The following is a 22,961-nucleotide window of genomic DNA, read 5'->3' on the forward strand; positions in this document are numbered from 1 at the left end:
ACTTGTGCCACTGCCTGGCGACCTTTGGCTTCGAACAGGGCTCTGATTAGCCAATCGTCCATGTATGGAGGAATCTGGATCCCTGATTAGCCAATTGTCCATGTATGGAGGAATCTGGATCCCTGCCTTGTGCAGGTGTGCTGCAGCTACTACCATCATCTCTGTGAAGGTCCGAGGCGCTGTTGCCAACCCGAAAGGGAGCACCAAGACATGGAAATCCCTCTCCAGAATATGAAAACTGAGAAACTTTCTGTGTTCCGAGAAAATGGGAATATGTAAGTACGCTTCGATCAAATCCAGTGAGGCTAGGAATTCCCCTGGTGCCACTGCAACCATGACCGTTCAGAATCTGTGTACCTTCAGTGCAACATTGACAAACTTCAGATCCAGGATGGGTCTCTAAACGTCTGAGTCTTTGTTGGACACGATGAAGTATATTGAGTATGTGCCTGATCCTGATTCTGTGTCCAGCACTATTTCCACAGCTTGTATCTCCAGAAGCTGGTTTGCCATGGCTCTGACTCTGGTAGGTTTCTACAGTCTTTCTTCTAGAGAGTCTACAAAACTTCCTCCCAAATGATATCCAGCATCCATATGTCAGAATAGCTGCTTGCCCAGGCACCCATGTAGTCTGAGAGCCTTCCTCCTATTTGGGAAAGCTCAGACTGTGGCCAAGCATCATAGGGACTACTTTGCGCTAGCTTCTGAGTGAGGAGCCTAATGCCTGAGGACATCTGGAATCCCCAAACCTCTGAATACCACTGACAGAGGAGCCCGCCAATGCATGTCAAGAACATCTATAGCCACGAAAAGAACCATGACTCAACCAACCTGGAGCACTTGGTCTACTGTCTGGCAATGATTTTGGACAACAATCTGCCTCACTGGCCATGAGACCATCCACCCCTCACCAAAGTGCATTTGTCCTTTAAAAGGGAACCTGCTCAGAGTGGCTTTTGAAGCCAGAATCTTCCACCCATTGTCTAATCTAGAGCATTCTTCGGGCAGAGATAGAATAAGCAGACACTTTGCTCATGATCCTGAACATGCCATATAGGGCCTCTGCTACATAGTCCACCCCCCTTCAGCAACACCTGGGGATATGCCCAGGCGCAAAGCCTGACACAGCATTTTATGGCAGGCGTGTACTAGAAAGGAAGCCACAGCCACCGCTTTTAGTCCCAAAGCTAAAGCCTCAAAACAGAGCAGAAAAAAACCACCTTCTCAACTAACTTGAAGGAAATACTGAGGAGAAGGGACACTGCCCAATGACACAAGAAGGCTGAGTTGAAAAATGCAAATGATGCCTTCTGTAATCCTCACGGGTAAACGGAAAGAACCCATTAGGACTCCTGTCCCTCCTGCACTGGAAATGTGTATTCAGCTATACTATGAGGGTAACTTTATAGCAGGATGTCTAGAATAAGAAGGTGCTTAATTAGGTTTTATTTCACAAAGATAGCATTTTATGAACAAAAGTAGGCACTTACCTATTTTAAGTAGCAGGGGTGGACATTTACATCAGCCCTAGGGCAAGGGTGCCCATATTCTGTTATAGAATACTGATGTAATCCAGCATCAGCATGCCTAACATTTATACACCTATAGTTACACCAGCCATAGACCTTACAGGGCTCACATGTTCATCTCATTGCGTTTACATGCTATGTATGCTACATGCATCATTGTAGATAGTACTTAGGTACCTTGCTGGCACTTTTGCATGTAAAGGTACAGTAAGCACCTAACAGCTATTAGAGTACAAGTATATTTATTGGGCCAGATTCTATATAGGATGCCTACATTAGGCACCACTAAGCACCTAAATCAAGGAGGCCTAGCGACAGAATCTGCATGCAACTTTTTTTTAATTGGCAAGGTAATTGCACCAGTTTTCAGCCAATAAAAAAAAATTAAATCGCTAGTTAAGAGTTCTGCATAAAACTCTTAGAACACCTAGCTATGCTTAAGATGAGGAACCCACCGACGCCTGATGACACCTGTCTGAAAAGCAGGCATGGTTAGGGGCAGAGAATAGGCTTGGTTGACTTAGGTGCCGGTAACTTAGGCCAAGTAAAACCTGGCCTAATATACCGGTGCATACTTCTAGGACACCTAGCGATGCCTAAGAATTCCTAGGCATCCCTAGGTAGGATTCTATAAAGGATGCCTAGTAGTTGATTGACAACCATGCGGAGCAGCACTGGCAATGTAGGTATGCTTAAATGTAGTGTAGAGAGTCTGGCCCTTATGCATGCAGAGGGTGCATAAATAGGAGAATCTGGGTTTTGAATTGCCCTTAAACTTGAGGATGTTTTCATTTCATAGCTGAGTGATAGAATCATGCACAGTTCATAGGAAATTTTTTTTTTTTTGTAATATTTAATGTAGCAAAGAGCCTATTTGATGATGCTTTAAGCAAGGTTTTTTATGCTTTGTATTTAGATTTACGTATAAAAAGAATTGGCAAATAATGCTTGATCATCTTGTCTGGAGCAGAATGAAAGATATCTGGAGCTGACTGCCAAGCTTTTGGATGCAAAACAGCTTGCAGCATCCACTAAGCAGAACAAAGACAAGCCAGGTCAAAAGGAAGCGGAAGAAAGAATTCGAACATTTCAGCAAGGTAGGAACATTTATATTCTCTCAGATGTTCTGGCCAGTTTCTAGCCTTAGTTGTCCTAATGTTGACACACATTTCTTCACATAGTGTGCATAGAAAGTGAGGTGCTCCTTTCCTTATAGAGAAGAAGCACAGATCTGGGAAGATAAGTTGATATTTTTTTGCAAGAAAGTTAAGTGTTGATTGATTGTACTGTATGCCAGTGTTTCTCAACACATGGTACGTGTACCCCTAGGGATACACAAGCTGCTTGTGGGGATTATGCGGCACGGGTCTCCCACACCCCTTCCTCCAGCAGCATGCTCTCCTCCGCCGAAGAGCCTTCACGTCCACGCGCTCAGGAAGTCCCTGTCTGCTCCACCCACTTTGACACGTTTGTGTCAGTTGGGCGGTACCAACAGGGCCTCACGAGAGAATAGACTAGAAGGCTCTGCATCAGTTTAGCTAGCACCAGTGCTAGGCCTTGTATAGACTCTGGACTCCCTGACAGGCAGCAGGAGGGTGGCAGAAGATGGAGGGCTCTTCATCACTGGTTAGCCAGGGTGGCCCTGCGCTGATTGGTCAGCTAGGGTGGTCCCACAGTCCGGGCAACACCAAGCTAACTCCAGCGATGAAGAGCCCTCCATCTTCTGCCACCCTGGACACGAAGGCTCTTAGTTGAAGTTAGCACCGATGTCAGACCCTGTGTGGATTCTAGATTCCAGGTCAAGCAGTAGTAAGTTGGCAGAAGGAGGAAGGTTAGAGGAGGAGAAATGCTGGACTTGCCGGGGGGGTGGGGTGGAGGAGAGAAGAAGCAATGGTCTGAGGGATGTGGGAAAATGGAGAGAGCTGGTAAGGCTGGTTGGTGAAGAATGGATGAGTGTGGAGAAGTACTGGATATGGATGGAGGAGAACGGAAGAAGGGATATACTTCTTATGGGATGGAGAGGAAGGGAAGAAAGAGAAGGAAATGCACCTGGATGGAGGAGAGGTAAGGGGAACTGAAGAAAAAGGGAAGATATAGATGGAGAGGAAAAGAAGAGAGAAAAAAGGTGCGGATGGAAGGAAATAGGGAGAGGAGATGCACATGGCTGGAAGGGAAAAGAAGAAGGGAAAAGTTGCATGTGGCTAGAGGAATGGAGGGACATGAACTTTGGACACACAAGGGAGGGAATAGAAAGGGAGAATTGTTGGGCATGAGTGAATGAGAGGGAAAGAGATGGTGCACATGGGGAAAGGAAGAAAGAGGAAAATTGTTGGTCATAGAGAGAAAAGAGTGAGGTAGAGATGCATGGAGAAGAGAAAGATGAGAGGGAGAAATGTTGGATATGGTCGTGGAGAGGGAACAGTAGGACAGATTGAAAGAGATGCAAGGGGGAAGAATGTTGGACATAGGGAATGGAGGGTGAAATGTGGCATGTGTTGGAGAGGAGTGATAGAAGGAGAAATGTTGGGCATGGGGCTGGTGAGCAGTGGTGAAAAATCCTGCACATATCCGGGGGATGAGAGAGGGAAAAATGTTGGATGTGGCAGCAGAGGGGTGGTAGAGATACACCCTGGATCTCTCTCTGTTTCCACTCCCTTTGCAGCAAGGGATGGAATGAAAAAAAGACAGGTGGACAGTGAGAGAGAGGGAGACATATTGCCAATAGGGGTGGAGGAGAGAGGAAGAAAAGTTGGACTCAAGGAGGGAGAAAGGAGATGTTGGTTGGGAAAGGGAATGATATCTGGGAGAGAGGAAACATGCAGGAGGCAGAAAGAAAGAAATGTTGGATGCATAGTCAGAAGGAAGTGCAACCAGTGACTAATAAAATCACCAGACAACAAAGGTAGGGAAAATGATTTTATTTTCAATTTAGTGATCGAAATGTGTCAATTTAGAGAATTTATATCTGCTGTCTATATTTTGTACTATATTTGTCTATTTTTTTGTAGCTGTTCCTGAGGTGATATTGCATATTTTAAACTCATCTGCCTTGACCTATGAAAAAAATGTATATAAATGATAATTACCATTTTCTCTGCGTACAGTGTGCTTTGTGTTTGTTTTTTTTAATTTTGTGGTTACTATTATGTATTGTTAATAAGATTTTTCATATACACACAATATAATGGATGGAAGAAATTGCATTACAATTAGTACTATTATTATGGGGTGGGGTCTTGGGCGGAGCTTGGGCAGGTCTGGGGTGGAGCTTGGGCGGGTGTACTTGATTGATATTTGTAGACTTTGGGGATACTTGGCTTGAAGAAGTTGAGAAACACTGCTGTATGCAACTCTAAGTTTGATGATTGCAGCAAGGGCTTAGTCCAGTAGAGAGAAGTTATTGCCACTACTGGTTGGGACCCAACATATCTCCAGAAGTTAACGCAAACTACTTTAGTCTACCGTTCATTTACAATTCCAAAAAGGAAAATACAACTTTTTATCCTTAGTAGCTGATCATAATATCTCCAGTGATTTATTGAACTATAACACTCACTATATATTACACTGGCCAACACTCATTTTGGTGCCTTAACTGTTAGACCTTTTTCCGAGTATATTTGACCTGCTGATTTCAAAAATGGCATCAGTTTTCTCCTATCAGCTCTAATATTTGAGATACAGAACATGTGCCATATACCACTCTTCACTTTGCTTGTCCATTAAAAAATCAGGATATTTTACATAGTGTTTAAATTAATATCTTAAGTATGAAGAAAAATATAAAAAAATAAAAGTGTTCAACATGAAAATTTACTTATTTCATACCAAAAGCACAAGTTTATGATACAACTTTTCCAGTCATTCAACACACAAAAAGCTCCTTTTGTAAGACTTCCAAGAGTGGGATCTGCCAGGACAATCCTGCATAAGATTCCAACAGTAGTCTGCCATCATGTATGCATCCCATCTTCCTTGGTTATGCTTGATTACACTACCTGGTATCCTTGGCCCATTCCATTGAAAATAACATCTGCTCCAATAATAGCACAAGAACTGTTAAAAATATTTTGTCAAACAGACTTTCCCCGAGAGCTGCTCACCGATTAAGAAATGAACGTCCTTTCCCAAACTTTAGAAGAGGTATTCCAGATGTTTGGAGTTAAACACCTGAGAACAGCAGTATACCCTCCACAGACTGATGGCTTTAACCAAACACTAATCCATATGATGAATAAATGCCTCAGAAAAGACAGATGGGAATAAGCAGTACCATACATTCTGTTCGCTTACTGTGAAGTCCCGCAAACCTCCTTTGGATTCTCCCTTTCCGAGTTAATGTTCAGGAGACAACCCCAAAACATCTTGGATGTAGTAAGAGAGAGTTGAGCCAAACTGGAAGACACAGCAACCTCAGTGTTGAAATATGTGCAAACCCTCAGGAAAACCTTAGAGAAGATATGAGGAAAGGCCCAGGAGAATTTAAAGTGCCCAGAAGCAACAGAAAACTTATTATGACAAGAAAGCAAAATAAAGTGTCTTCAAGCCACAGGACAAAATCTTGGTAATGATGCTCACTTTTAATAAAAAATTGTTGGCCTGGTTGAAGGGGCCCTTTGTAATTGTGAGGAAATTGGGTCCTGTGACATACTAGGTGAACTTGGGGAAAGGAAGAAGCCAAGTATATCATGTCAACCTATTGAAAACCTGGGTCAGCTGTGAAGGACTAGCAGGCAAAATGGTCAAGACGTGAACTTAGGACTCAAAAGTCAAATCCTTGCAAAAGGAACAACGGGTTAAAGATTGGTGAGACACTAACCCCATCTCAGAAGAAACAATTATAACTGCTGGTTAAATCCAATCATAGAAGGAAAACCTGAACCTCTCTTATTGAAGCTTTCATCGATTTAATCACAAAAATAAAAACAATTGAAGGAGAAGTTTTGCATGGTCTCTCTGGAAACTATTGGAGAACAATTGGCTCTGTTCTCCAGACCTCAAAGAAGCATGCACCCACATTCAAATGTTACCTTCCCACAGGAAATATTTCCACTTTTGAGTGGGTTCTCGCCATTTCCAGTACAGGCATCAGCACCCAGAGTGTTCACAAAATGCCTGATAGTAACAGACACAACCTTCCTGCAGATACAACCCTCCTGCATATGGGGTTTTCATGTATATTTTCTTATCGCAATAAGTTCAGCATGCCTTCAGCTGCACAGTTCATCTATTAGAGCTGCTAGGATTTGCAGTGAACTACCAGAGGTCACATCTCCAACCCACACAGACCTTAAAGTTCATAGGAGCTCTTCGCATAGGACTATACTAGAGTCCAGCTTTTGTACCTCAAGCACAGAATCAACAATCTTATCCATGAAAAAAGCTGTAACATTCTGTCAGTAAGTTTTGCAGTATAATTTGTAGCAAAGAAAATGAAAATAGACAACTGAATTGCTGAATAACAGCCCATTAAGGTAGGGATTGTGGTATCATTGGGAGTTAATGGGGAAAGAATATGGAAATTATTTCTCTTCTCTGAGGACAAGTAGGACATTACAATCTCACAAATGGATAGTCATCTGACAGAGCCTGGCACAGTAATGTTCCCTAGCATTCATTTCTGTAAAACCCATTGGCAGTGCCCACTGTGCATGCATGCCCCTCCTGTCCCCTGCCACCATGCAAGACCAAAGTAGTCTTTTTATTTTTTTCTGTGCAGCAGTGTGATAGGGTGGAACTGCTATCAGCTTAGAAGGAGGCCAGTACTAAGAAGCCATATGCTAAGACATGCTATATAAGCTTTTCCCAGCAGGCCAAGCAAAGCAACCTCATTTGTATTGTGGAGGCTAGCTGGAAAATATCTCGCCCTCAGAGAAATAGGAATCTGCAGTCAGTCGTTTCAATAGTTGATGAAATTATTGAAGCCGTAAGACAGATGAAGAAAGGAAATTAAATATTAGATAAATTAATGAAATGAAAGAAAAACAACGGAGTGATAATTTTGAATGTGAATGATGAGAATAACTAGATGATTTGGAAACAATAAGTACCGGTTGGTTTCGGGTTTCGAAAATGACATGCTGATTTTTTAAAGAATATTTGTGTCCCTATATCATAAGTGAAAGCTGATATTATCAACTTAGTGATTTATCTGAAGAGTGAACTTAGTTGTTTTAAATTAAATAACTTTTATAAAATTAAACTAAAATAATTAATAAAATTTAGAAGTATTTATATAAAAAGATTGAGGTAGTTTAAAAAGTGTTAGTGAATCAATTTTGTAGGGAGGTGGGGGGGGAATAAGCCGGTGATGTCATAAGGAGGCAGGAGAATAAGTTACTTCTTTTCTCTTGAAGTAGTCCCCATATGGGAAAACGTACTCCTAAGTCTGAGGCTTGTCCCTGAAAAATGAATTAATTTAGCTTATCTAGATTTGTGAATAAGTAATAGCAAGAGTTGTGTGTCCATTTTCGGTTTTTTTGCAAATGGTCTTTACTATATTATTTTGCTAATAGATTACCTTTGGAATTTGGTTGTTTTGAAGTAAACATGCTGCCATCCGCTGCCTGGAAGCTTTCCTTCTACTACTGCTTCCTGTCCCCACTTAGGAGCAAAGCAGTAGCAGAGTCTGGCATCTCTCTCTCCTCCTTCACTTCCCTCCTTCCCTTTTGTGGCCTCACATCTCCCTGTCCTCTTCCCCCCTCTCACCTGCCCTCTCTTGCTGCCAATGACAGCGTGCTTAATTCACCCTGCTGACAGCTTGAAGAATGCACGAGTAGCTGTTTTATCGGATCCTGTGGAGGGGAGGAACGCAGTGGGGTCACTGGGGGATCGCAGGGGGTTAATTATTAGAGATGGGATGGAGAAGAAAAACAAGAAAGAGATGCCAGACTTACAGGGGAGAGAAAGGGAAGGGAAGGGGAGGACAGAGATGCCATACTGTGGTAGGGAGGAGGAGGAGGGAAGGAGAGAAGAGGAGATACCAGGCCACAAGAAAGGAGAAAAGGAACAAGAAGAATGTTGGACTACTGGAGGGAGAGGGGAGGAGAGAAAGATGCCAGGCCATGGAAGGGAAGCAATAGAGAAAGGTAGGTGAGAGGGGGGAAGAGGACAGGGAGATGTGAGGCCACAAAAGGGAAGGAGGGAAGTGAAGGAGGAGAGAGAGATGCCAGACTGTGGGAAGGAGAGGAGAAAGAGGGGGGAGAGAGGGAGCAGATGGTGTGTGTGAAAATGACATGGTTTTCTGTTAGCATTGACTATAGCAATAATCAGTAGTAATAGTAGTAGTAGTAAGTACATAAGAATAGCCTTACTGGATCAGACCAGTGATCCATCCAGCCCAGTATCCCGTCTTCACAGAGGCCAATCCAAGTCACAAGTACCTGGCAAAACCCAAATAGTAGCAGCATTGCATGCCATTGATCCAGAGCAAGCAGTGGCTTCCCCTATGTCTGTCTCAACAGCAGACTATGGACTTTTCCTCTAGGAAATTGTTCAAACCTTTTTTAAAATTAGCTACATTAACCACTCTTACCACATCCTCTGGCAAATGCGTTCCAGAACTTAACAATTTAAGTGGAAAAATATTTCCTCCTATTGATTTTAAAAGTATTACTCTGTAACTTCATCGAGTGTCCCCCTAGTCTTCTTAAATCTTGATGCAGTAAAAAATCGATCCACTTGTACCTGTTCTACACCACTCAGGATTTTGTAGACTTCAATCATATTTCCCTTCAGCCGTCTCTTTTCCAAATTGAAGAGACCTAACCTCTTTAGTCTTTCCTCATACGAGAGAAGTTGATCCCCTTTATTATCTTGGTCACTCTTCTATGAACCTTTTGTAGTGCTGCTATATCTTTTTTGAGATAAGGAGACCTGATCTGAATGCAGTACTCAAGGTGTGGTCGCACCATTGTGCAATACAGAGGCATTATAACATTCCTAGTCTTATTTACCACCCCTTTTCTAATAATTCCTAGCATCTTTTTTGCTTTCTTGGCCGCCGCATATTGGGCATAAGGTTTTAGTGTATTTTCTACGAGGACACCTAGATCTTTTTTTTTGAGTGCTGACCTGACCCCCCCTCCCCCCCCAAAGCTTGGCCTTAGTATCTGGTAACTATTATTTGGATTATTCCTCTCAATGTGCATCACTTTGCATTCGTCCCCATTTAATTTCATCTGCCATTTGGACACCCAGTCTTCCAATTTCCTAAGATCTTCCTTCAGTTTTTCACAGTCCGCATGCATTTTAACAATTGAAGATTGACAGGATGGATGCCTACTCTCTTCTGCCGGCAGGCCTGCTTTTTCAAAATGGCAGGCCTTCCCGGTGCATCCTGGGATGTACTGGGAGGGGCCTAAGACTCTGGTTGGCCCAGGTGCTTAAGGCCCTCCTTTGGGAATTCAGCAGCAGCTTCCTTGCAAACAGGTACCAACCAAAAGGCTTTAGAACTGTCAGGGCTACCTCAGTAAAATCACCAGAGCCCAACACTGATAGTTGTGGCCTGCTTGGTCGCGGTTCAGACTGTCAGTGAACAGATATTCACAGCAAAGCCGCCAGCTGCTTTCTCTTTCCAGAGCCCTGTTCAGCACTGTTGGGGGAAGTAAGCCATCAGTTCCAGATCAACCTGCTGGTGAACAGATATTCACAGTAAAGCCGCTGACTACTTCAGCTGTTCCGTCCCCCCAGGGTCCTGTTTCAGCACCGCTGTGGGAAGTCAACTATCATTTTCCATTCACAATATGATACAGGATTGTCTTTTGTGGCAGCACTGTAATAATCAGCTGGATCCGTTGCTCCCTTCCCCCAGGCGCTCTGTTTCAGCACCACTGGGGGTGATGAACCTTTGTTTTCCGACAGCCTCAGAATGGGAACAAGCAACAGAAATATCCAGTGTGCAGCGGAGCTGTCATTTGGTGGGAACCACCCAATGTTCCCCCCATCTCCACCAACAAGCGCGATGCCAACATCGGAAGCTCACGTGAGGCATGCAGTTTCCTCATGCTACCAATAGGCTAATGGGAAGGTTCCTGCAGGCCCAACTTCAGCATTGCATCAGCAGACAAAGAAAGGTAAGTTTGTATAGCTCCTAAGGGTGCTCTTCCCCCTCCAAATCAACTAAATTACTCAAATTGAAAATCGAAGGATTACTCCTCAAAGGAGACAAAAAAATTAAGTAGGAGTTGCTTTTGCTTTAATGGACAGCTGGGAATCTTTTCCTACTCTTAAACTAAGAGCTGGAATGTATATGTTCCAATAGAACTTAAACCAAAGTCACTGTGTTCACGATGATATGCACATCTTTAAGGATCTAAGTCTGGTCTTAAAATGCTAGCAGTTGACTGACACTTGGATTCCATTCAGGTAAACTTGTCAGCATATCCTTGCAGGGATAACAGCTGTATTTTTGCATATTTCAGAAAATTATTTGTTATCCTACTACCACAAAGTAAAAGCATAATAGTTTATGTGTAGGTTGCTGATACTGAATTTTTAAGGGAAAAATGTTCATTTAGTTAAAAATCAAACAAACCCCAAAACAGGCTAACAAGTAGGGTCATAATGGCAACTTTAATAGCTCCCACAACAGCACATGGTGTAACAATTATCAATATGGAAGAGTTCAAACTCAGCTTCTTCTGGATTTGGATTTTTAAACTATTTTACTTGCCTATCCAAATCCAACCCAATGGAAAATGCAAGCTCACTGCACAAAACTTATCAGACTACTTTAGAAAAAAGATAAAAAAAGACAGTCTGTTCAACTTCAAACTTCCTCTAATCATGAAGAAGAAGCGGAAATCGATATGGGGCCAAATAAATAGGTTGTTAGAAAATCCGGTGGCCTTGACATATGATACTATTTTATTTGGCATGTCAATGAGAGCAAAAAGTCAGATTTCTTCAAAAAACAATAAGCTTTTGCTTATTTTGACTGGAGTTGCCATTCAACAGATTACCGTATTTTCACGCAAATAACACGCACCCGTATAAAACGCGCACACGTGTATAGCGCGCAGAAATCACGATGATAAGCACAAAAACTTTGGTATAACGCGCTCACGATTATACCGCGCATGCTGCCCGACTCTCCGTTCACCCCCCTGACTTCCGTGCACTGCCCCGCCTCTCCGTGCGCTGTCCCGACTCTCCGTTCACCCCCCCCTGACTTCCATGCACTGCCCTGACTTTCCGTGCGCTGTCCCGACTCTCCGTTCACCCCCCCTGACTTCCGTGCACTGCCCTGACTTTCCGTGCGCTGTCCCGACTCTCCGTTCACCCCCCTGACTTCCGTGCACTGCCCCGCCTCTCCGTGCGCTGTCCCGACTCTCCGTTCACCCCCCCTGACTTCCGTGCACTGCCCCGCCTCTCCGTGCGCTGTCCCGACTCTCCGTTCACCCCCCCTGACTTCCATGCACTGCCCTGACTTTCCGTGCGCTGTCCCGACTCTCCGTTCACCCCCCCTGACTTCCGTGCACTGCCCTGACTTTCCGTGCGCTGTCCCGACTCTCCGTTCACCCCCCTGACTTCCGTGCACTGCCCCGCCTCTCCGTGCGCTGTCCCGACTCTCCGTTCACCCCCCCCCGACGTCCGATTCATCCCCCCCCCGGCAGGACCATTCGCACCCCCACCCCGAAGGACCGCCGACTCCCCGACAATATCGGGCCAGGAGAGAGCCCAAACCCTCCTGGCCACGGCGACCCCCTACCCCCACCCCGCACTACATTACGGGCAGGAGGGATCCCAGGCCCTCCTGCCCTCGACGCAAACCCCCCTCCCCCTCAACGACCGCCCCCCCCAAGAACCTCCGACCGCTCCCCCAGCCGACCCGCGACCCCCCCTGGCAACCCCCACGACCCCCCTTCCCCGTACCTTTGGTAGTTGGGCCAGAAGGGAGCCCAAACCCTCCTGGCCACGGCGACCCCCTAACCCCACCCCGCACTACGTTACGGGCAGGAGGGATCCCAAGCCCTCCTGCCCTCGACGCAAACCCCCCTCCCCCCCAACGACCGCCCCCCCCAAGAACCTCCGACCGCTCCCCCAGCCGACCCGCGACCCCCCTGGCGACCCCCACGACCCCCCCACCCCCCTTCCCCGTACCTTTGGTAGTTGGCCGGACAGACGGGAGCCAAACCCGCCTGTCCGGCAGGCAGCCAACGAAGGAATGAGGCCGGATTGGCCCATCCGTCCTAAAGCTCCGCCTACTGGTGGGGCCTAAGGCGCGTGGGCCAATCAGAATAGGCCCTGGAGCCTTAGGTCCCACCTGGGGGCGCGGCCTGAGGCACATGGGCCCAACCCGACCATGTGCCTCAGGCCGCGCCCCCAGGTGGGACCTAAGGCTCCAGGGCCTATTCTGATTGGCCCATGCGCCTTAGGCCCCACCAGTAGGCGGAGCTTTAGGACGGATGGGCCAATCCGGCCTCATTCCTTCGTTGGCTGCCTGCCGGACAGGCGGGTTTGGCTCCCGTCTGTCCGGCCAACTTCCAAAGGTACGGGGAAGGGGGGTGGGGGGGTCGTGGGGGTCGGCCAGGGGGGTCGCGGGTCGGCTGGGGGGGCGGTCGGAGGTTCTTGGGGGGGGACGGTCGTTGGGGGGGAGGGGGGTTTGCGTCGAGGGCAGGAGGGCCTGGGATCCCTCCTGCCCGTAATGTAGTGCGGGGTGGGGTTAGGGGGTCGCCGTGGCCAGGAGGGTTTGGGCTCCCTTCTGGCCCGATATTGTCGGGAAGTCGGCGGTCCTTCGGGGTGGGGGTGCGAGTGGTCCTGCCGGGGGGGGGGGGGATGTATCGGACGTCGGGGAGTCGGCCGGGCAAGAGGGCTTGGGCTCCCTCTTGCTCCGATCGTGGATGCGGGTGCGGGTGGGAGCGCGTGCGAGTGGTCGTTCGGGGTGGGGGTGCGAGTGGTCCTGCTGGGGGGGTGAATCGGGCGTCGGGCGGGGTGGGAACTATGTTTGAAAACTTTCGTATACCGCGCTCACGCATATAACGCGCGAGGGGTATGCGCGGTAGGTAAAAACGCGTATAACGCGCGCGTTATATGCGTGAAAATACGGTATGTTCAATTGGAAAAATTGGAGCAGATTAAATTACAGTTTTTGGTGGAGTTCTGTATGTTATCTTTATAAAATGGAAAGAACATTAGCCACACAGAGGGGATATTTTGGTAAATTTTGAGATGTTTGGGGACCATTAACATAATTTTGTAATGAGTAATAAACATTTTCCCTTAATAAGATAATTGAAATGAGGGGATAGGGAGGGGTGGGATGGGTTTCTGATATTTTATTAAAATGTGGATTTATAGGAAAGTATATTGTATAATATAATATAAATGAATGATTTTTATGTGATAGGGATGGGAAGGGGAAGATAAATTTCATGTATTTAAGATGATTATAATAGCAAATCATTTGATGTTTTTCAATTCAATTGTTATTTCTTGATGCACTTGATGTAAGTTGTAAAAATGAATAAAAATTTTTTTTTAAAAAAGAAGAAGTGGAACCCCCTAAAATAACAGTTTCCAAATGCTCCAAATTTAACATTCCGTCTTTGAACGACTTACGCTAAAACGCCTATTCCCTATTCTTGGAACTATCATTCATAAACTAATTTCCTGCAGTTTAGTCACTGGCTCCCTCCCAAAGGACTGGAAAGAAGTGATAATCAGGCCTATTATTAAAGACCATTCAATTTCAGTAGAGGATATTTCAAACTACTATTGCAAACCTTCCATTTATTGCAAAACTGACCCAAAAAGTGGAATTCATCCAGATCTCAGATTTTATCGATAAGACACACATTTTGCACCAAGGTTTTAGGGCTCATCATTCAACGGAGCACTCACTCATTGGTTTAACTACATCAATACTCTATCATCCGGACCACCATAACTCTGTTAATCTTATTTCTCTAGCTCTTTCCGCAGCTTTTGATGCCATAGACCACTCTCTACTTCTCAACATACTAGCTTCTATTGGAATTAGTGATCAAGTGTTAAGTTGGTTTCAATCATATTTCTCAGAACTCTCATCCAAGGTAAGCTTTAATAACTCTACTTCTGATTCTTTCTCTGTCAACTATGGTATCCCACAGGGTTCAATTCTCTCTCCTCTTCTCTTTAACATTTTTCTCGCTCCTCTGATCATGCTGGGGCAATCCATCGGATTTACAGCAAATGACATCCAACTCCTTCACCCACTTAATACAGAGAATCCAAATGGCATTCAAGAAATAACCGAAAAATTAGGAAATATTGACCAATGGTTAAGGAACAATATGCTTTCCTTAAACATCATGAAATCTCAAACTATTTTGTTTCCTTGGAAGGATGGCCTTTCTCTAAAATTTCCCTTAAAAATAAATAATATGCCCCTTCAAGAAGTCACAAAAATCAAATTCTGGGAGTTACTTTGGATCAGAAACTATCATACCAGGACCATATTAGCCAAGTGGTCAAAAACTGTTTTTTCAAACTCTGCATGATTAGATCATTGGCAAAAGTACTTGATCCCTTGGCACTCAATATTCTCATTCATTCCCTTATCATATCTAAGTTAGACTATCGCAACTCTCTCTTCAAAGGCATCACACAGAAACAAATAAGACGCTTACAACTTATATAAAATTCTGCTATCAAAATTATAACAAACTCCAAGAAATATGACCATGTTACGCCCCTTTTAAGAAATGCGCATTGGTTGCCAATTTCTCATCGAATCTCATATAAAATTGCACTTTTAACATTTAAAATCTGTCTTAATCACTTCCCTATCTTCCTCGATAAATTGTTAATTCCCTACTCTACCACCAGAATACTACGTTCAAATGCTCACAACCTCCTTGCAGTTCCTTCTTTAAAAATTATAGGTACCACGCATCTTTGAAGCGAAGACAGGTTGGAGATCTTGACTTGGGCCTGGGCCATCGATTTTGTTAGATATGGGAGTATTTCTGGATGGACCTTACTCCCCATGCTTACAGCAGATTATTGAATTTGTAAGGATGGTCACATGCTACATGATGTGCTAATGGACACTGCTTCTATGGAAGTGGGAGGGAGGGAGGGGATTGGTTTGTGAACATATAAGAGAATTCGGTTTGCATTTCTATATGATCTTTCTGGCACCTTTTTTGGAAATACTTAATAAATATATTTAAACATAAAAATTATAGGTACAAGGCGCCATGAGATTTTTTTCAGTCACTTCTTTGGAATACACTCCCTAATTATCTTAGAAAGGAATCTATATTAGTGAAATTTAAGACATCTCTTAAAACCTTCTTATTTAAGGACTCATTTGAAACCTAAATCTACTTTGCTTTATTATATGAAGTCTACACATTAAGTTGTTCCATCATATTTTACTGCCTTTTTTCAAATTTTACTCTCATTCAGGCTTATCCCCCTCCTCTCATTTTTCACTTTTATGTGAACTTTTTCTTTATAATATTGTAGTTCTGCCCCTTCATTCCATTTGTACCAGTTAGTCGTTGTCTATTGAATGTTCATAAGTCTTTGCATTTAAGGAAAATCTTATTTGTATTAATGTACATTTATGTAAACTTTCTGTACCCTTATTTTAAATTGTACAGCGCTTAGACAACTTTCTTAAGTGTGTCTATCAAATTCTAAATAAACTGTAAACTACTACCATGTTTCCCAAAAAATAAGACCTACCCTGAAAATAAGCCCTAGCGTTATTTTCGGCGTAGGTCTTAATGTAAGCCCTACCTCCAAAATAAGCCCTAGTTGAAGAACTGGATTCGCCGGTAGCAGCACCTCCCCCCCTTTCATCTCTCCCTCCCATCCAAACCCTGCCATCCGCGACACTGAAATACTTTGTTCCAAGCAGCAGCATCGGCAGCAATCTAGACAGACTGCTTCGTGGCCTTCTCCCGCCAGGGTGTTCCTCTGCCGCAAAGTAGCCTTTCTAGAGTGCTGCCGATGTTGCCGTTTGGAACAAGGTATTTCGGTCTCGTGGTCAGCGGATTCAGATGGGAGGGAGTCATATTTTGATGATCAGGCTACTCTAGAACTAAAGGAAATTAATAACAAGATGAACAATCCTGAGCTCAAGAATCACCTAACTGTATGCCTAGCACAGTTCTGCCTGTCAGTGTAGAAAGCAGTGTAACAAGTGTTTTATTTTTTTCCATAGCTAGCAGGATTGATCAAGCACACAATGCCTACCTCCCCAAGAATTTAATTTGTTTTTGAGCTATGGTAATAAGGTGGTGAGGAGATTACTACCGTGTTTCCATGAAATAAGACGTATTGCGTTTTTTGGTCCCAAAATTAATATAAGACAGTGTCTTATTTGAGGGGAAACACGGTACTATTTATCATTTCTATAGCGCTGAAAGGCCTATGCAGCGCTGTACATTAAACATGTAATAGATGGCCCCTGCTCGAAGAGCTTGCAATGTAATTAGGACAAAATGTTGGGTATCATTAAAAAGGGTATCACGACCAGGTCGAAGGAAGTCATCCTGCCACTGTATCGTGCAATGGTGCAGCCGCATCTGGAATACTGTGTCCAGTACTGGTCGCCGTACCTCAAGAAGGACATGGCAGTACTTGAGGGAGTCCAGAGAAGAGCAACAAAGCTGATAAAGGGTATGGAAAATCTCTCATATACTGACAGATTGAAACAGTTAGGACTGTTCTCCCTGGAGAAGCGGAGACTTAGGGGAGACATGATAGAAACCTTCAAGATCCTGAAAGGCATAGAGAAAGTAGACAGGGACAGATTTTTCAAACTAAGGGGAACCACAAGTACAAGGGGACACTCGGAGAAATTGAAAGGGGACAGGTTTAGAACAAACGCTAGGAAGTTCTTTTTCACCCAGAGGGTGGTGGATACATGGAATGTGCTTCCAGAGGCTGTGGTAGACAGGAGCTCTGTACAGGGCTTCAAAGAAGGTTTGGATAGGTTCCTAGAGGACAAAGGGATTGAGGGGTATAGATAGGTGTAGATATGGGTTGTAGGGATAGGAGTAGAGGTAAGTTACAGGAATAGGAGTAGAGATAGGTTATAGAGCTAGTCAGGGACCACTGCTCAGGCAATGGGCCTGATGGGCTGCCGCGCGAGCGGATCGCTGGACGAGATGGACCTCTGGTCTGCCTCAGCGGAGGCAACTTCTTATGTTCTTATGACAGATGGAACCTAAAGGCAAGTTCAATACATGTAGAGCAGGTTATTTCCTTGCCCTATAAAGAACCTATAAATTTAAGTTTTAGACCCAAAACAAAATGGTTTGCCCAACATTACAAAAAGGTCCATCAATGGGAGAAGGATTTTTATCTTTGACTTCCTTGAATTTTCAGCCTGCTACTATGCTTTCACCAATAATTCTGAAAATATAGCCATTTGTTGCAATTCAGAAAACTGCTTAAAACCTATCTTTCTGCTCAGGCTTTCCACACTTAGCGTTTTGCATCTCTGAAAATAACAATGTTTATCTCTTTTAAGACCACTATAATGTATTATTAGTAATTCTGATTTTTAAGTTTATCTGCTTGTATGTGGTTCTTTTAAAATGAATGTCTAAAACTATGTATGTTAAGCTGTGAGTCGCTTTGGAGAAAAGCGGATTAGAAATGTTTTAAATAAATAACGAGAACAGTACCTGTTGCCATTGCAACTTATCTCACAGCATAGCTTAAATCCTGTGATTCATAGATGACCTTCATGACCCTCTCACTGATGCTCCCTGCTTAGGAGACAGTATGTTTGGCGAGAAGGTCAAAGACACAGTATCACAGCTCAAAGAGGATTCCATGCCAATCTGTGAATACTCTTCCTTTCCTCCAGAACAGTCTCTCATTCTTGTTCATGTAGTCACATTCATAGATGCTCACATAAATACTTTTCACAGCACATGCCTGTCTTCCCGAAGAGGGACACAGAGCACTCATACAAACAGACAATAAGGTAACAAAGTTCTAATTCAACAAACATGGGGGTTCTGAATCTATTCTCCTCTGCAGGGAGGTCTGTCACCTTTGACACTTTGCTCTCTCTCTCTACCATTGGATCTCCAAGCAGTGTACATTCCAGATCAGTCAAACATTATAGCAGATAATTTCATTTGCAAACTGGATTCTCACAAGCATAAGAACATAAGATGCATAAGCCATGCATTTGCAGATGCCTTCCTGATGCAGTCCCGAGCTAGAAGCTTTTCAAAACCCGGACAAAGTGCCAGGTTTTGAAAAGCCACCCGAGTAAATCCAGATGTCTGGTAACCCTAGTCTTAAGGACTTCACCAACAAGTGTGGCTGCATTCCCCTGCTGTTTATGGAGAACAGGTAAGCAACTTCACGTTCTGTTGAAACTCAAATGGTTTTAAATGCTAAAAATAGGGATGATAGTGATATCTAAACAAAGTAGCCTTCTGTCTTGCTCTTTGTGTAGATGCACAGAAATGGCCAGTCACTGTCTTCTAGTGTACTAGTGGCAGAAAAAATTACCCCTTTCTGTAACATATAATATCCTATTCTTGAATTTTGCTTTTCACTGACAAAGCAGCATTGTTCTCTACAGAAATGAAAAGCTTGGAGATGCATCCTATATTCAATCCTTCTATAAAACTTCCAGATGTAAGAGATGAGAGGAAGAAGACTCCACCACCTCTTGAGAGTGAAGGGCCCCTAAATCTGGCAATACTAGAACAGCCTGCATCTGCACTAGAGGAGAAAGGTATGAGTTAAAATTTTGCATGGAATAATACAAGCGTCAAGGATTCTTGAGGAAAGCCTCTTCAGTTGGCACACAGTGTGCAAACTGGATCAGTCTATTGGTCTTGTCATCTACTACTTTACTTTCTACTAGTTTTGCTGTAGTATGTAAATTTATTGACAGTCTCCTGCTGTGTCAGTTAAGAGTTGCTGAAACAAAGCACAACTGAATCTGCTACATCTTTACATTCCTATGAACATCTTTACATTTCTATGAGCATTTGAGCTGTTACCACCGTGGTTGGTGCTAAAAGCCACGCTACAGTTTTGTTAAACGTAGGGGTGGGAGGGAATAAAATAGAAATATGTAGACAAAAGTTAAACTGAACCACCAAGAAGCTGGACTCTGCAGCATACAATGCAACACTACAGAAACAGTGATGCATGTCTCCTATTATTGTGCAAAATATAAAGATAGCGGATGTAAATTTGAAAAAACAGAGAAATAGCAATCATCACTCTAGGAATTAACAAATATCCCCCCCTCCCCCCGTATGAAGCTGCGTTAGGGTTTTTTATTGTATGCCATGCCAGTAAAAGCTCCAATGCTCATATGAATTCTATGAGTATCAGAGCTTTTACCACTGCGGCCAATGATAAAAAAACCCTAATTAAAGCTCTGGTGCTCTTAGAATTCCTACGATCCGGAACAGTGGCATTGCAAGCTAAATTGGTACAGAGGCTCCACAGCCAATGAAAAGAAATCGCCTCCCTTCTAAAGGGGAAGGAAACTTGCCTACTATGGCCTTTACCAAAGAATTCATTAAACTGCTCTGACAGGAGGCTACTTATGGTTGACGGAGGTGGAGCTCAACCAAGATGGCGGCTGGTAGCTTGTGTTGAGACACCACAGACCTGCTGGGAAGTAACTTTACCTTACCGTTTAGATGGTAAACAGGAAATCTAAGCCCCGGGTTTTCCCGGAGGAACCTGTGGTGTCAGCGGGCTCGATGGATGCCTTTATCGAGCGCGGAGCTCGAATGAGTGATCCAGAGTTTTCCTCGGCTGTTGGAGGCACACAAGCTGAAGCATCAGCACTGTCTTTCGAGGGTACATCTCTAACTCTGGAGGAGCAGAGTCCTCTGAGTTGCCCTGGGGAGCTAGAGGGGAAGCTGGAGGAGGAAACACCCCAGAGCATTCTCTTTCCCAACCAACAGAGTGCGGCGGTCGACTCTGCGGGGTGGGGGGGGGGGGTGCAGAGAAGCTAAGACAGCCATCGGAGCACTCGGAGGAATTGAAGCAGCGGATCCCCGAAGATTTCCTTAAGCTGAATACTGCTCCTGTTGAAGGTACAGGTACTTTGTCTCCACCAGAGGGTCTTGGAATAGAGCTTGTACCCATGCAAAGACCCAGGGTCTTTAATATGGAAACACTTTGGGATGCAATATCTAACTTACAACTGTCTTTGGGAACTCAAATGCAGCAACTTAAAGCATGTTATACAATGGTTGTCTCAGAAAATTTGGATTTAAAGAATAGACTATCTAGTCTGGAAAATAAAGTAGATGGACATGAGACCAGAGTAAAAACTGTAGAATCCTAAGCCATAACTTGGGTTAAGGATAGTGGGAATCTTAATTTCAAAGTAGAATTACTGGAGAACATGACCAGGAGATGTAATCTTCGGATTATAAACTTTCCAAAGCTACCACTTATATCAGCACATGATACATTTAAGAAATATTTGTTTTGAGGTTTTGAAAGTTCCTGAGTCCTCTTATCTGCCTCTCTCAAAAATTTATATTTACCAATTAGAGTTAAGGCTCAAAATCCAAACCAGCAGAATTTATCTGCTGATAGTTTGGATTTAACAAATTTCTTAGAGAGATAAGATAATGAGGCACCGGCAACTGCTACGCTGCTTATACAATTTGCTATTGATTCGGACAGGGAATGGATGCTTAAGCTGTTCTTTAAATATAAAGATATTCCATTTATATCAAAAATAGTGAGAATGTATCTAGATGTGTCACGATATACCTAAAAGAGAATAAAACAGTTTCTTATTTAAGACCCCAGGCCTTGCGGTTGGGTGCAACGTTCATTTTAAGATACCCCAGTAAATGTGTGATGGTCTATCAAGGGAACAGATATGTGGTTTTTTGAACCTCAACAGTTGTCAAAGTTTATTTCTGCCAAAGAGCAAAGTGTAGTTACTTCGTGAGATCTGCTACTCCAATATTAGCTCAGTGAAGTCACGTTTTAGAGCCCACCCGACCACATCTTTATTTTCCTTTGTGTATATTATTAAGTGAAACATTTCAGTTAAATTCACAGCTTTAGCCTCTTATATTGAGAACTAATTATATAATCCGGTATACTTGATTTCCTGGTCTATCTCTGAATTTTTGACTTCTTGAAAGGATGTTTTCTGGCATATTCGTTTTTCTTATGTGCTTTTTGAACTTCTTGAAAAATGTTAAAACTAGTATTGTATTTGTCAGGTTTGTTAGTGGCCCCCACAATGTATGGTTGGTGGGGTCACTTGAGAGGCGCCCTTACAAACGCCAGGTCCCAGATTCAGTTCCCTCATTGAAGGTTCACCAGGAAGTAGAATCAAAAAGGCACAGCCAGAGGTGATTGCATAAAGAATATATTATAGAAATAGTCTTACAGAAAAGTAGTATTCATAGGCATTACAACAATTAAGCATTACAATTAATGAGAGAGCAAAGCAGTTTCCCTGCCTTACATAGTTCAGAAGGAAGCGTGAAGTTCCAGGGAAAGGCAGAGATGGGGATGGGGTGATAGTCTAAGTTTCGGGTTCCAGAGATCGGCCAGAGAGAGAGAGAAAGAAAGAAAGAACAAGAGAGCCAAGACCCAAGAGCCGATAGATTGATAGATTTTTGTGTGTTGCAGAGAGGAGGCTTTTATAGCTTGGAATCTTATTCTGTGTATAGAAACTATTGTATGTCCCAGTATCTTTCTGTTTAGAATTTGTAAACTGTTTGAAACAATGGTTAATTTAATTGACAAAGAGGGTGTGATACTTGCAGGCATGGTAGATGGGATTAGTCTCTGGCTTCTTTGTCCCATTCAAGCAGCCTATCTTCTTGATAAACAATCCAGTCTGGCTGAATGATTAATATATGTGAATTCTGTGCAGGAGCACAGAATTCTGCATCCAGAGTCAGATTGATATAATTTCCCATAGGCCATTGCTGACATTAGTAATGCCAACTAAGAATGTTAGCAATAGCTATGCTGACAGTATTATTTCTTTGTTTTTGACTAATTGATTTGTCAAAAAAGTTAAAGAATAAATAAAGAATTTTTTTAGAAACCTGCTTTGGCAGGTATATGCGCATGGCCAATATACGCAATTTAGGTCCGCTGATGAGCAACCCTCGGCACATGCCTCTAAGAATCCTCAGAGCACTTCTATGAGAGCGAAGCTCTTCCCTGACTCTGATATTTAGTTGGGCAGGGATTCATGGGACGAAGGATCAGTCTTGATCCCCTTACTGTCTGAAAGCGAGGTCTCCCTGATAGGAGATTCAGCCTCCTATGTTGAGGATCAGGTTAGAGTCCTGGACGTAGACCCGGGAGAGAATCCCGCCATACAGTAGCTGTTGAAGTCTTCAGCCCTGCCAGACATTATTACTAAGTCTTTTCATGAATTCAAGATTGATCTGCGTCATCCCCAGTTATCTCAGTGTTCTCTTTAGAGCGGGGTCCAATCTCAGCCCAAGT

The 22,961-nt window shown here is 43.7% G+C and overlaps 1 protein-coding gene across 1 annotated transcript in view; it reads left to right on the forward strand.

Annotated features, from left to right (window-relative positions):
• DHX29 (DExH-box helicase 29) overlaps positions 1-22,961 on the forward strand; it is a 213,170-nt gene that overhangs the window by 48,991 nt on the left and 141,218 nt on the right. The window contains exons 7-8 of the mRNA XM_033931250.1: positions 2,500-2,626; positions 19,075-19,230. Of these exons, the coding sequence (XP_033787141.1) occupies positions 2,500-2,626; positions 19,075-19,230 (283 nt within the window). The remainder of the gene's footprint in view (positions 1-2,499; positions 2,627-19,074; positions 19,231-22,961) is intronic.

This window comes from Geotrypetes seraphini, chromosome 1 (genome assembly GCF_902459505.1).
Source record: "Geotrypetes seraphini chromosome 1, aGeoSer1.1, whole genome shotgun sequence".
Taxonomy (NCBI): Eukaryota; Metazoa; Chordata; class Amphibia; order Gymnophiona; family Dermophiidae; genus Geotrypetes; species Geotrypetes seraphini.